We start from the raw sequence: 13,875 nt of genomic DNA on the forward strand, positions 1-13,875 counted from the left end.
AGGGGATCACTTGCACCTGTAGGGAGCCCAATGAGGTCACTAGCTCAGCGCTGAGAAGAAAGCAGCAGTATAAAAGTCTGAATCAGGGAGCAGGAAGGGGGCTCCTTGTAACTGCTGCCATGTTGTGATGCACCATAGTGCCTCCCATCACACTCTGCTCCGATAGCTCTTCAAGATATTAGGTTCAATCGCTAATTTCAAGGAATTAGATTAATCGGTCACTATTTTTACAGAAAGAAAAGGAGTACTGGTGGCACCTTAGAGACTAACCAATTTATTTGAGCATAAGCTTTCGTGAGCTACAGCTCACGAAAGCTTATGCTCAAATAAATTGGTTAGTCGCTAAGGTGCCACAAGTACTCCTTTTCTTTTTGCGAATACAGACTAACATGGCTGCTACTCTGAAACCTATTTGTACAGAGCATTCCAGAAGGTGGTGGACAGAACCCAGAAGAATTGTGATGAATTTCCTGGAGCAACTTTCTTTTCTTTGTACTCTAAACCTCACATGACAACAAAAATAGCACCCTTACATCTGATTCATGGCTGAGAAGAAAGATTTCCCAATAAAGCTTCACCAAATTTTATGTTATGTGTCATTAAATGCCAGGCTTTTTAATATAATTAAGTTAATTTGTGATGATTCAGTAAAGGAATACAACCCCTTCTCTATTTCTTTATCAAACTACATTTGTTGTGTCCTTAGAACCAAGAACATGAAGAGCCCAGCAGTACATTGAAAGCAACAGTGGACACTGACAATACATTGCCTGTAAATAACATTTCTAAAGAAAAATAAACTAAAAAACGGAGATTGTAGAAGAGATTTCTATCTGTAGGGAGATAGCATGTTTTATTTATTGATGTGAGAGAAAGAAAGAAAGGGTCATATCTTGATTACCGATGACATGTAGCTAGAAAGTTAAAAATCACATGAATTAATGCTGACAGAAGTTCAAAGAATATTACATAACCTTGTGTAAGTTAACTTAAATATATTGCTTAATTAATTCTATCGTTTTTTCACCTATTAATTTTCAAAGGTGTAGTGCAGGAGGTGGGTGTATGTGCCCTGCCCCCCAGAGAGAACCAGTCAAGACAATAAAGAGGGAGGAGAAAGAGAGAGAGAGAGAGAGAACAGCTGCACATGTGTGTAGTTGTGATGTTTATGACACACGTACTTTGTAACTGAACAACCCCGTCTGACAATTTAATAGTTTATTTTGTTTAGATAAATATTTTGGATTTCTTGAAATTCCACAGTTGAAATACAAATGACGTTATTCAGAGAAGTTAAACTTCAACATAGATTTGATGGAAGAATAAAAAAAATGTAAATAATTCCATTGCTAAAAACATGTTTAGATGCTTGATTTTGAAGTACTGTTGAAATGTAAATTAAAATATTCTTGTATTTACACCTTGTTACAATAATATTTTCTAAATTAGAATAATCTTTTTTCTTTCATATTTTATCTTGAGAGTTCACAGGGGTAGAAAATTCTGACAGGAGTGAATGACTATATATGGGATGCTGGACACTGGGCAACCCCTAGCCCTCACCTTTCCCCATCCACTGTTGGATCATATTAAAGAAGTTCTGTATTAAAATCACAAATGAGTTTGATTCCCCATAGTTTAAATTCCAGGGTATTACTAATTAAGAGGTCTCTTGGTTTTTGGTACTGTTTCTCTCCCTCTATGTGTGAAACTTGCAAGCTGCTAATTGTGTTAGTACATTCTAAGACAGAGTCTGTTCTCAAAGCAATTCACAGAGAGAGAGACTCAAAGCAATACTCTGTAACAACAGAAACAGCACCCAGAGACTCCCCGCCCTTTTGTTGTATTTACAATTGTGATTAAAATAGAGATAGAGGATGTATGTGGATGGATGCTTGGTGTGGATAATAACTGAATGATCAGGGAGGTGCCAGCCTAAGAATCCAGTGTCCATCGGCTGAAGAAGGCGTCAAGTGGAAATAACCAGAGGACCCCCCGCCCCCCGGAGGGCAGACTGGAATCCACCCAACAGCCTCAAGAATGGGAGAACCAAAGAACAAGATAACATCTTGGAGCACGGAGCCCTCAGGAATGTGCTATCTGCTGATTGATTCAGTAACAGCATGATGAAGCAATTCCCACAGACTGGCATAGGAAGAAATTCCTATAAAAATAGACTCTAAAAAGTGAGAACTTTGGGGTCTGATTCTGCAAAGCAACTTCCAGGAGCATCAGATGAGCATCTGACAAGGCCCTGCTCCCTCCTCATGTCCAGGCCACCTGGCCAGTGGCTTGGCATGAGCAACTCTAAGGCTGGTAACTATGATAACAACCTTGCAGAACCTGTGTGTGTGGGTGTTTGTATGAATGAATGTGTGAATAAATATGAGATTGAATGGAATGTTATAGAGATAACTAACTGCTTACTATGATTCTTTCTGTATTCACAATAAATGTGGTATTTTGCCTTTTTCCCTTTAATAAGATCCTGCTGGTTTTTATTTTATTGGTATAACACCACCACCATCTGCTACCTCTGGGGCAGGGGACGAGAGAAGGTGAGGGCTGGGGGTTGCCAAGTGTCCGGTTTTCGACTGGAACCTCGAACTGAAAAGGGAAACTGGCAGCATCCGGTCAGCACAAAATGTCCAGTTGCCGGCAGTATCTGGCTTGCACAACTGGGGGCAGGAAGAGCAGCAGTGCTGGGAGGGGACAGTCTGTGCCGCGGGTGTCACTGTCAGGGACCGAGATTCCCTCCAGCTTGAGCTGGCACTGGGCTGATGATCAGGGGAGCCACATTTTCACCCCCGGAGTTGGGACCAGGACAGAAATAAGGGCGGAGTGTCCCGGAGTAGGTGCCAGTGAAAGTGATGAGATGGGACCTGTCAGTCACATTGTAAAATGAGACCTCGCCCGCCTCATAGTCCAGGAAAATCCCCACCCGGCCGGGCCTGACCCTCACAGGGAGGGGGGTCGGGGGGTCGGTGCTGGCCTTGTATTCCCCATACCACAGCCACATGGCCCAGTATCCATCCTCAGGTGTGTGTGTGACCCACCCCTCCCTGTTCACAGATTCCCTACAAACTCCCAGAGCCCACTCAGGCTTGTCTCCCACCTCCACCTCCCAGTAACGCCTCCCGCCCGCGAACCCCTCAGCGCCCAGGACACAGACACAAGGATCAAATCTCTCAGGATTGTTGGGCAGATCCTGGCGTGTGTGTCCGTCGCTCACACATTTCCGATCCTCAGACAGGACGAGCCAGGGATTTGCCGTGTCTGGATCCAGAGTCACGTCCACTGGGGAGAGAATCACAGAGTCAGGGCCGGGGGCAGGGGCTGGTCACTCGGATCAAAGGGAAATTAACCTGTGTGTGTGCACGTGTGGGGGGGTGTTGTTGACTGAGGGGAGTCAGGGACAGTGAGTGGGGCGGGGGGAGCAGGGGAGAGGGTGGGAAAGTGTCAGTGGGGGTGGGGGGAGGGATGGGCAGGTTCTGATGCTGGGAGAGGAAAGAGGAGGGGCAAGTCACAGGAGAAGACGGGGAAGGGCAGAGGGGAGGGGCAAGCACAAGGGCAATGAGGGGGGGAAAGGGGAGCGGGCACCATGAGGTCAGAGGGGGGTGAAGGGAGGGGCAGGTTCCCGGGGCAGAGGGGAGGGGTGGGCACCAGGGCAGAAGAAGGGGATGGACCCCAGGGGGCACAGGGAAGCAAGGGAAGGGGTGGGCACCAGGGGACAGAGGGATGTGAGGGAATGGGGGGCTCTAATAAGGCAGGGGGGAATCAGGGGAGGGACTGGTGCCAGGGGGTGGGGGGGATGAGGGGTGGAGCAGGTGCCAGGACCATGGTGGGGAGGGAATGGGCAGGCACCAGGGGGACAGAGCGATGCAGGAGCCTGGGGGCAGAGGGTCTGGCTAGGGCAGGGGCAGTGTCACCAGTAGGCGGAGGAGGGCAAGAGGAGGGGCAGGTACTATGGGGCTGCGGGTGGTGGTGCTGAGGAGAGGAGCATGTGCCAGGGAGCAGAGTGGGGTGATAGGAGGGGCAGGTATGGGGGGGGGCTAAGGGGAGGGGCATGCATCAGGGCGTAGAGTATGCATGAGAGGCAGGACTGTTGTCAAGGGAAAGAGAGAGATGAGGGGAGGGGTGGGCACCAGGGGTTCAAAGTCTGGACTAGAGAAGGGGCGGGCAGCACTAGGGGATGTGGGGGGGAAGGGAAGGGGCTTGCACCAGGGGACACAAGGGGTGAACAGAGGATCAGGCGCTAGGGAGGCAGAGGGGCAGTAGAAGGAGGGGCTGGCACTAGGGGAAAAGGAGGGGGTGGGAGAAGGCGCAGGTGACAAGGGGACAAAGAGGGGGGAGGGGTAGGACAGGTTTCAGAGGGACATGGGGGGGAAAGGGATAGGGCAGACCCAGGGGGCAATAGTGGTATGAGGGAAAGGGCAGTTATCAGGGGGAGAGGGGCATGAGGGGTGGGTGAAAGGAAGACAGAGGTGGGACAAGGGAAGGGGTAGTCACCAGGAGAGATGGGGGGGGGGATGAGCAGAGGGGTAGATGCAAAGGGGGGGGAGAGGAGAGGGGCGGGCACCGGGGGGCAGAAAGTGGGTTGTGGGGCCTAGGGGGCAGAGGGGTGGGACCCAGAGGTTAGGAGAGGGGGAGGGGAGGGGCAGACACCAGGGAGCCCAAAGGCAGGCAAGGGAAGGGGTTTGCACCAGCCAGGCAGAGGGGGCAAAGGAAGGGGCAGGCACCATGGAGGCAGATGGGGGCAATGGTAGAGATGGGCCTCAGGGGGGCAGAGGAGGAGTGAACAGAGGGGCTGGCACCAGGGGACTAGAGGAGGGGTGAGGGGCGCAGGTTTCAGGGAGGCAGAGGGCGAGGGGAGGGGAGGGGGAAGAAGTAAGGAGAAGGTGGCAGGGAGGAGGTGTGATGAAGTGGGACTGTTCTTAATGTTTCCTCTGAAGAGTGTGGGGGTGCCTCAGTTTCCCCTCTGCAGTTCTTAAGTATCTAGGTGGATAAGGGTGTATGATCAGTGCAGAGCCCTAGAGGGCAGGTGTGTGCAGGGATCTGGACACAGAGAATGGCCAACACCCTGTTTCCTGGCACCTGGTGGCCTGGCCCTTCCCCCCTGCAAGGTGAGACCTAAAGGGTTGGAGAACAAAGGAATCTGGTGATCTCCTGGCTCGGGAAAGGGACAAAGCCCAGAGGAGGAGGGGCTGGAGGGAGTTTCAGTTTGGGGCTGGCTGGGACATGGAGTGAAGGGCAGATGTGGTTGTCTGGCTCACTGCCCCCCAAAATGGACCCGGCTGAGGGGTCCTGTTCTCTGCACCTACAAGCTCTGTGTTAGACCATGTTCCTGTCATCTAACAAACCTTCTGTTGTACTGGCTGGCTGAGAGTCGCGTCTGACTGCGGAGTTGGGGGGCAGGACCCTCTGGCTTCCCCAGGACCCCGCCTGGGCGGACTCGCTGTGGGAAGTGCAGGGAGGGGCAGAGGATGCAGACCCAGGAAGGTGGAAGCCGTGTGAGCTGTTTGCCCTGGGGACAGGCTGCTCCCAGAGAAGAGACCTCACCAGAGTCCTGACTGACTTCGTGGGGAGCAGTTCCAGAGCATCACCCGGGGACTTGGTGACAGGAGGGGTTGCAAGGGAAGGGGCAGGTGCCAGGGGGTGGGGGTGAGGGAAGGGGCTTGTGCTGAGGGGAGAGGTGGGGGCCAGGTGGGAGAAGGAAGGGGCGGGAACTGGGGGCAGAGTGGGGGAGAGACAAATGGCTGTGCGACAGTAGTCGGGCGTGGAATGGGGAAGGCACTGGGGCGAAGGTGGGAGGGTGGTGAGGGAAGGTTTGGTCATCAGGGGTGGGTGTCAGGGGCTAGAGGGGTGAGGGGAGGAATGAAAGCTGGGGGACACAGGAGGGAGAGCAGATGGGCAGGCAGCAATAGGATGGGGGAGGGGCAGGCTCCAGGGGACAGAAGGGGGTAAAGGAAGGGGGCAGACAAAAGGAGGGTAGGGGGTGGGGAGGAGTGTGTGCGGGGGGGGGTGAAATGAGGCATTGTCACTAGAAAAGCAGGGGGTGGAGCAAGTCATGGGTGATGGGGGCAGAGGGATGTGAGGAGAGTGGAGTCAGTGGGGCAGAGGGTGGTGAGGGGATAGGCACCAGGGAGGAAGGGTGAAGGGGAGGGTCAAGTGCCAGGAGGATTGAGCGGGTTGGGCAGAAGGGCAGACACAGGGAGGGCAGAGGAGGGGAGGGACGAGCACCAGGGGCAGAGAGGGGCAAGCAGAGAAGCAGGGCAGGTGAGTAGAGGGAAGCGTTAGGAGAGGGGATCGAGGAGGGGCAGGAGCCAGAAGGTCAGAGTGGGGCTAGAGGAGGGGTGGGCACACGGGGACGAGGGAAGGGGCAGGTGCCAGGGGTTAGAGATGGTGGGGAGAGGGAAGGGTACCAGGCGGGGCTGAGGGGGTGAGAAGGGCGGCGCATCTGCACTAGGGATTTGCATTGGGGCACCAACATGGCTGAGACACTGCTGTGCCAGGGGCCAGAACCCCTCCCCTCACTGGGGTTATGGAGCAATAATTACAGGGTCACTGGAGCAGGGGAGCTGGACTCTGGGCTCCCAGGTAAGGCCCAACCCACTGGGCTGCAGAGTGATTCTCGCTCCCACGCTTTGGCCCAGTGCCCATGGCAGTGTTTAGACACAGGGGGACGTCTTCAGCAGGAGAGATTGTGGGAGCCCCACATCAGACACCCAGAGCCCAGCAGTTCCAGCCCTAACCTGGATTCCCACATTCCAATTCCTGCCCCACATCCCACGGGGGGATGGAACCGGGGGCTCCCCGCTGAGGGCCCAGTCATGGGGCTAAAGGCTGGAAGGGAAGTGGCGGCACCTTTTCCTGTTCATTGAAACTCGTCAGCAAACTCGACATGGATTCGCGAATAGTTTCAGTCGACCCAAAATATAATTTTTCAGCAAATAAACTATTTGCCCTCAAAATTACACCCAGCTCTATTTCAAACGTGTCCCAGAAACTTAGGAGCCCAAATCCCAGTGACTTGCAGTGAGTGACTGTCAACATCCCCAGAAACGCACAGGTACGGCCAGGCCAGGCTCAGGACACCAGCTATGAAACACTCCAGAGCTGCTGTTAAATTTGCCCTTGGTAGAAACATTTCCCCACGGGCTCCCATAGCTCTTTACTGAAGGCTGCGGGGAAAAAGATATGGCCAGTAGTAATTAGTGACACTAACAAGGAGCTAGTCTGAATGAAAGAGACCTTAGAAGAGACTAGCTGCAGAGTTATGTGAATTCAGGGGACATCTTTACCTGGTAGTCGTGGACTATTTTTCCAGGTATGTAGAAAGAGTGTACTTGAAAGACATAACAGACCAGAGTGTTATAGAGCAACTGAAGTGGACTTTTGGTCATTTCATGGTTCCAGAAGAACTTGTGACAGAGCATGGACCATAATTCACTGACGTAGAATTTAATTTATCCAAACAAAATATGATCTTCCTCATATTACTAGAAGCCCATATTACTCACAAGCGAATGGAGAGACTGAGAGCTGTACAGACAGCCAAGAATATCCTTCAACAGGAAGATCCATTCTTTGCTCTACTGAGTTATAGATCAACCCCAATAGCAGCTACTGGATATAGTGCAGCACAGCTCCTGATGGGAAGACAACTCCTAGCTACCCTCCCAATTTTGGAAAACAATCCATCTCCAAAGTAGCCAGACACATATATAGTAGTCAAATCCAATAAAAAGGCAAAATGAGCTTACAATCACTTTTACAACAGACATCACTCAGAAAAATACGAGGCCTAGAACCTGGTGACCATGTGTGTGTCAAACTGGATGGAGAAAAAGAATGGAATATTCCAGCTGTTATAAAGAAAAAGAATTCAACACACTGATTGTCTGTGATCGAGACCAAGAGAGGAGAGTTCATCAGAAACTGTCAACATCTACACTTTGTTCCTCAGAAAGAACAATCAACCGAGCAAACTCTACAGATGGTGGATGCAGAACAAGAAGATGACTCAAGGATTCCAGACCAAACATGGTCAGTCATTGGAACTAATGGACAGACAGATGATCAAGTTGTTACCTGTTCGGATCGTGTAATTAGAAGACCAGTACCATTCAGAGACACCTAACAGACTGATCTGCACTGAACTTCAAAGACAGTGAGATAATGTAAATATTATAAATGGTAGAAATGTAGAACTTAAAGGGGGAGATGTAATGGAGCGCTCAACTGTATTCTGCTGTTCAACCACTAGGTAGCGCTGGGTGTAAAATACCATATTTATGCAGACCTCAGCCATAGTTGGCAGAACATTAAAGGATTTTGTGATGAACACTTCTGGTGTCTATCTGGCTGAGAGGGAACCCAGACCAACCTGGAAGTAGTTAAATCCCAGGTGGCTAGTTGGCAGCTAAAGAGCTAATGAGCCTGATAAAGGGTGACCAGGGCTCAGCTGAAGGGATCGTAAAGACAGGAAGCTGCTGAGGAGAGGAGCTTTCCGGAGAGCTCACCAGAGCAAGAAGCCTGGAAGGGGTGCTCCTAGAGCAGTGGACTGTGGGTCGTGCTCCCCTTGAGGGTGTGGAGGAACATTTCGGGGGCATGGCAAGGCCAGGACCAGCCTCCATGTGTGGCGGGAAGGGAACGCCACCCAGCTCTGCTCTGCCCCCAGCTCCACTCCAGCCCAACCCTAAGGCCCAGCTGCAGCTCCAGCCCCGGCCTCAGCCATCGACTCCTGGCCCTGCTCCGGCCTGTGACCCCAGCTGCAGCTCCAGCCCCAACTGTGGTTCCGCCCCTGGCTTAAGCCCCTGGCCCCAACTGCAGGTCAACTCCCAGCCATGGCCCCCGGCCTCAATTGCAGCCCCCTTCCTGGCTCAACTCCCGACCGCAGCTCCCGGGGTGGGGGCGCAAACTAGCTAAGGGAGGGCATGACCAGAAATGTTTGGGGACCACTGCCCTAGACAGAGGAGCTCCCCTAAGGGGGAGGCGCTGCCAGAGATGACAATGACAGCAGCAGCTGTAGCAGGACAGAGCCCTGGAGAGCTGCCCCCGGCTGGAGAAAGTGGATGCAGAGAATAAAGGCACAGTCTGAAATGACCCCAGCTCCGGGAAGGAGGGCTGGAGTCATCTGATTCCAGGATGGAAACTAATTGAAGCCCAGCTCTGGGAAGGAGGACTGACTCCTGACTTGAGGACAGGGAGGAGCTTGAGTGAGAACTGGAGGCTGGAGCAGAGTGAAAGAAAAGATTTTATTTTGGGGTTTACTTGGACTCAGAGTGGACCCCTGGAGAGGACTTTTCTCTCAGATCTTTTGGACTGTGAGGCGTAATTTAAGGAGTGCTGAACAGGGTAAACTGAGGCAAGATGCTTGCCAAGACACCCTGAAACAGTTGAGGGTGGCACCTGAGGGCGCCACCCCATGATGAGTTTATAAAACTGCAACCCATTTAACAGACCTGCTGCCCCTTCCCCATGCAGACAGAGCCTTGCTCTCTTCAGTCTGTCTGGGTGGGCCCCTCACCGCAGCATCTGACCCCAACAGAGCCTGCATCACAGAGTGGGAACCTGGAGCGAACACAGGACGTGGTTTTGGGCCACCCACCTGGCTTCCAGTGTCCCTGTCCCAGTTCCCAGGCTGCTCCCGCTCCCCCACAGCCTTCAGCTCCCCCCGTCCTCAGGCTGCCTCTGCCCTGTCGTGTTCCCTGGGGAGGTGACCCAGGGCCCAGCATGGAGCCATCAGGGTCCTACAATACTGTCTACCACACCCAGAAGACAGGCACAGGATGGGCTCAGGGAGTGGCTGTCCCCACAACGGGACCCTTGTACCCCCTCCCCCAGTGTTTGCTGCTGCCCTTGCTGGGCCTTGTCTGCACTCAGACCAGGAGCCCTGTGGGGCTGGCAGCCCCGTGTTCTGTCTCTGCAGTGCCTGGCTCACTCGTGGGCACCATACCAATAATAACACTCACTGCCCAGCCCCTAGGGGCTGCATGACAGTGCGGGGCCTTTCCCATCACACACAGGGACCCTGGGGCGCAGGGAGCCCTGGTTATTCTGCCCCACACATTCACCCAGTGACTCCCCCGAGCTGGGAAAAGGGAACTTTTTTTCCCTTTGTTCCAGGAGTAGTGGGAGCTGGTGGGAGAAGGGAACAAGCTCCCTGCTGCTGAGCGTCATCCAACCGCCTCCTCCTCCTCCCTTCCTCAGAACCTGCTCTCACCTGGCTTCCCAGCACCAACTGCCCCCCCACCCCACTCCTGGGCAGGTTTAATTCACACTGACTCACCCAGGCGCTGGGTACTAGCACGGTGCATATGTGCAAGGTCCATGTCCTATGGCAGCACATGAGACTCGAGTTCTGTGAGTCCCCTGGCATTACGGGGCTCTGCTCCCCGAGCCCTCCCCTGTCACTGCCCCTCCACCCAGTCTAGTGTCCTGACCGTTATCGGAGTAGTGAATGGATGCTCTTGTGGTTAAAGTGCTGATCTAGGAACCAGCAGATCTAGGCACAGTGTTGCCACAGCAAAGGGTAGTCAGGGCTTGTGGTCCCCGGGCGGGGACCTGAGGAGATGCTTCTCCTCTTTCCCTTGGCAAAAGCCCTGAGTAGCTAGTGCAGAACAGCTAGTCAGCACTGGCTGCTTGTGTGGACACCCTTATTCCATGCAAAGAGAGCCCTTGTCTCGTTTGTGTTAATCCACACTGGAAGACTACGAGTGCAGAATATTCCACACTAGCTACTCTGGGCTCTTCCCCATGAATTCCACACGCTGACAAGCCCTAAGTGTGGGATGAGGAGGTTTAAATTCCTTGTTCCTCACCCCAGTGACCCTTCTAGAGCCACCAGCTGCCCCCCTGCCCTTCATCCACTCTGCTATTGCACCCAGCAGGGCTGGATAAGCTCATCAACTAGATGTTTCTGCCAAAAATGGTCAGCAGTGAAATAAACAATCCATTGACCGGAGGCTATATCATAGCAACAGAGAGCAGTAAAACAATTGTCTGTTTGCACCAGCTCCCCCCACCACTGCAGGTACCTTCGTGGGGGTGTGAATAACCAAACCCTCAGACTTTCACACCGACAATGACATTTTGCCCTACCCCTTAGTTATTGTGAGAGCTGTAAGAGGACTGAGCAGGGACCGGATATCCCAGCGGAATGGGACTGAGAGTGACTGAAGCAGTATCAGCCTTAGTTACCTGCGTATCTTCGGGCTCTGGTGAGTCCTGAAATAATAATCAGACATGAGAATTTACAGAATCGAAATACAGACTCGACAAGTCACATACTGTGAAAAACAAACTCCACAAACCAGAAATGGAGCTTACCCAGTTCTGCCAGAGGGTCCATGGGAATGAGAGGGGAGAAAAGGGAAAAAAGAACATAAATGAATCAATAGAAGAGATTCTCAATTACATAAGTGCCCAGTTCTAAACCCAAATTACCAGGGCCGGATCTAGGTTTTTTGCCGCCCCAAGAGGAATGCTGCCAAACCAAAAAAAAAGGGGGCCGGCATACCACCCCTCGAAAAGTGCCGCCCCAAGCACGTGCTTGGTTTGCTGGTGCCTAGAGCCGGCCCTGAAAATTATATTGGCTTCAGTGGGAATTTTGCCTGAGTAAGGACACCAGGATTAGGCTCCTTATCAGTAGTTAGGGCTTCTGCTTTATCGCACCTGATCCTGCAAACCCTCTCCCCAGAAATCAATGGGACTGCACCTGTGAGGATCACTCATGTGAGTCAGGGTGGCAGAATGGGGCCCACAGTGATAAAGGGTTAGGTTGTCTCCCTTGGTCCAGTCACTGTGTGCAGGGATGGCACAGACTGGCAGGAACCAGGCCCTGGACATCAGAGAATTCCCCTGGCGTAGGGAGAGCTCAGATGGGATAAAGCAGCGTAGCTTGCTCCTATGCCAGCTACCCCCGCCCCCTTCCTGGTGTAGGAGGCTTGTCAGGGACCACAGCCAGGTGGAGCAAATTAGAGCAGCCCCTGGGGCAGCCTGCGAATCAGGGAGCCATAACCAGCTCCCTCACTGCCCCCTCTTGAAGCAGATCCTGGCACAGCAGAAAATCTGGGTCTCCAGCTCAAAGAACTCTTCCTTTATAAGTGTTTCCATCATGTGGATGATGCAGGTGTGACCCCAAGAGGTGCTGAGCGCCTGCAACTCCTGCAACCCATGTGCCTGGTCCTACAGCTGTTGTGTGTAGAAGTCAACAGGGCTCAGGGGGCCCAATCGTGCTCCAAGCAAACCAATGGGCGCAGGAGCATGTGCGTGGAGAACTCACAGGGCTGGGCCCTTTTGGTATAAAATAATTATTGTTCTTGTTACAGGGTGTCTGTGGTGTCAGGGAGTGAAGTTTGTTTGTTTGTGTTTAAGAGTATTTCCAAGGGTTGATGTTGCAAAAAATAAAACTGTTAATATTCATATTTTAATACCACAAATTTTCCATCCATTATTTCTGGATAATGTCTGGATTCCCCCTTGTCGTGTACGTTACCTGTACCAGTAACACATTAGTTTTTTACGTGAACATTTCTTTGCTCACATAGTTCTGACTATTCCTTTTCCAATTTAAAGCATAATCAAAACTAGTAAAAACACACTTACCTTTCACTGCCTCGTATTCCGCTGGAAAGTAAAAGACAATGTGAGTTAATGTTGAGTCTCCAAACTTAATGTACAATAGTCAAGCTAACAGCAACGTCTTCCTCACTGGTGATACAAATGTTTTGCAAGATTTGTCCATAAGATGCTAAGCAGAGCACAGCACAGGAGCTGACTTCTTATGGAGGCAGGGACCAACCTGTCTAGGGTTGCCAACTTTCTAATTGCACGAAACCGAACATCCTTTTCCCGAGACCCCACCCCTTCCCCGAGGCCCCGCCCCCCACTTGCTCTATCCCCCCCTTTCCCTCACTCGTTGTCCTCCACCCTCACTCACTTTCACCGGGCTGGGGCAGGGGCTTGGGGTGCGGAAGGGGGATTATGGCTCTGATTGGGTCCAGGGATTAGGGGTTTGGGGTGCAGGAGGGGCTCTGGACTTCAGCAGGAGTTTGGAGTGTGGTCCTGGTGGCGCTTACCATGGCTTACCATGGCTCTCGGAAGTGGTCACCAGGTCCCTGAGGCACTTAGGTGCATGGGTGGCCAGGGAGGCTTTGTGTGCTGTCCTCGCGGCTGCAGGCACTGCCCCTGCAGCTCCCAAAGGTCACAATTCCCGGCCAATGGGAGCTGTACAGCCAGCACCCAGGGCGTGGGGCAGTGCACGGAGCTTCCCTGGCTGCCCATGCGCATATGGGCCTCAGGGACCTAGCGGCCGACCCTGGACCCTGCCTTAGCAGGTCCCCACTGCGCTGCTGACCAGACTTTTAATGGCCCAGTCAACGGTGCTGACCAGAGCTGCCAGGGTCCCTTTTCAACCAGGTGATCTGGTTGAAAACCAGGCGCCTGGCAACCCTAAACCTGTCCTGCCCCAGCTGTTACATGTACTTGTTATACACCTCAGATACTGCACAGATCAACATGGACCAGAGAGCAGGGCTTCCTGGCTCCACGTCACTACCATCTGTCTCTCCCACACTGATCCCTGCAACCCCCCACCCACCAGCCCCTCTTCATCCCCCATCACCTGCATGGACACACACACCTGTAAGCCCCATCCCCTGCCATAACTCCATAGCCCAGGGCCAGTCTCCTGCCCCACTGCACATTAGGTATTCCAGTAGCAGTTAGAGGTCGCACTCAGAGACGTAGGTGCCAACTTTCCCCAGTGCCGGTGGATGCTCGCACCCCCCTGCCCCCGGCCCCGCCCCAACTCTACTCCTTCCCCGCCCCTTCCCTCCCACCGTTCGAATCCCTTCCCTCAAGTCCCCGCCC

At 52.9% G+C, this 13,875-nt stretch overlaps 1 protein-coding gene across 6 annotated transcripts in view; it reads right to left on the reverse strand.

The window, feature by feature from the left end:
* Window positions 1–419: 419 nt before the first annotated feature.
* The window catches only part of LOC125621552 (butyrophilin subfamily 1 member A1), a 49,296-nt gene continuing 35,840 nt past the window's right edge, over window positions 420–13,875 (reverse strand). For 4 of the 6 annotated variants that reach the window (XM_075119827.1, XM_075119825.1, XM_075119828.1 and 1 more), the window contains exons 8-10: window positions 12,610–12,630; window positions 11,203–11,229; window positions 421–3,297 (exon numbers count right to left, since the gene is read on the reverse strand). In XM_075119827.1, the coding sequence (XP_074975928.1) occupies window positions 2,738–3,297; window positions 11,203–11,229; window positions 12,610–12,630 (608 nt within the window). In that variant the 3' untranslated portion in view covers window positions 421–2,737. Of the gene's footprint in view, window positions 3,298–11,202; window positions 11,230–12,609; window positions 12,631–13,875 lie in introns of all 6 variants that reach the window. The other 2 variants (XM_048818490.2, XM_075119829.1) reach the window with 1 other exon arrangement.

The sequence above is a fragment of the Caretta caretta genome, chromosome 14, assembly GCF_965140235.1.
Source record: "Caretta caretta isolate rCarCar2 chromosome 14, rCarCar1.hap1, whole genome shotgun sequence".
NCBI lineage: Eukaryota > Metazoa > Chordata > Testudines > Cheloniidae > Caretta > Caretta caretta.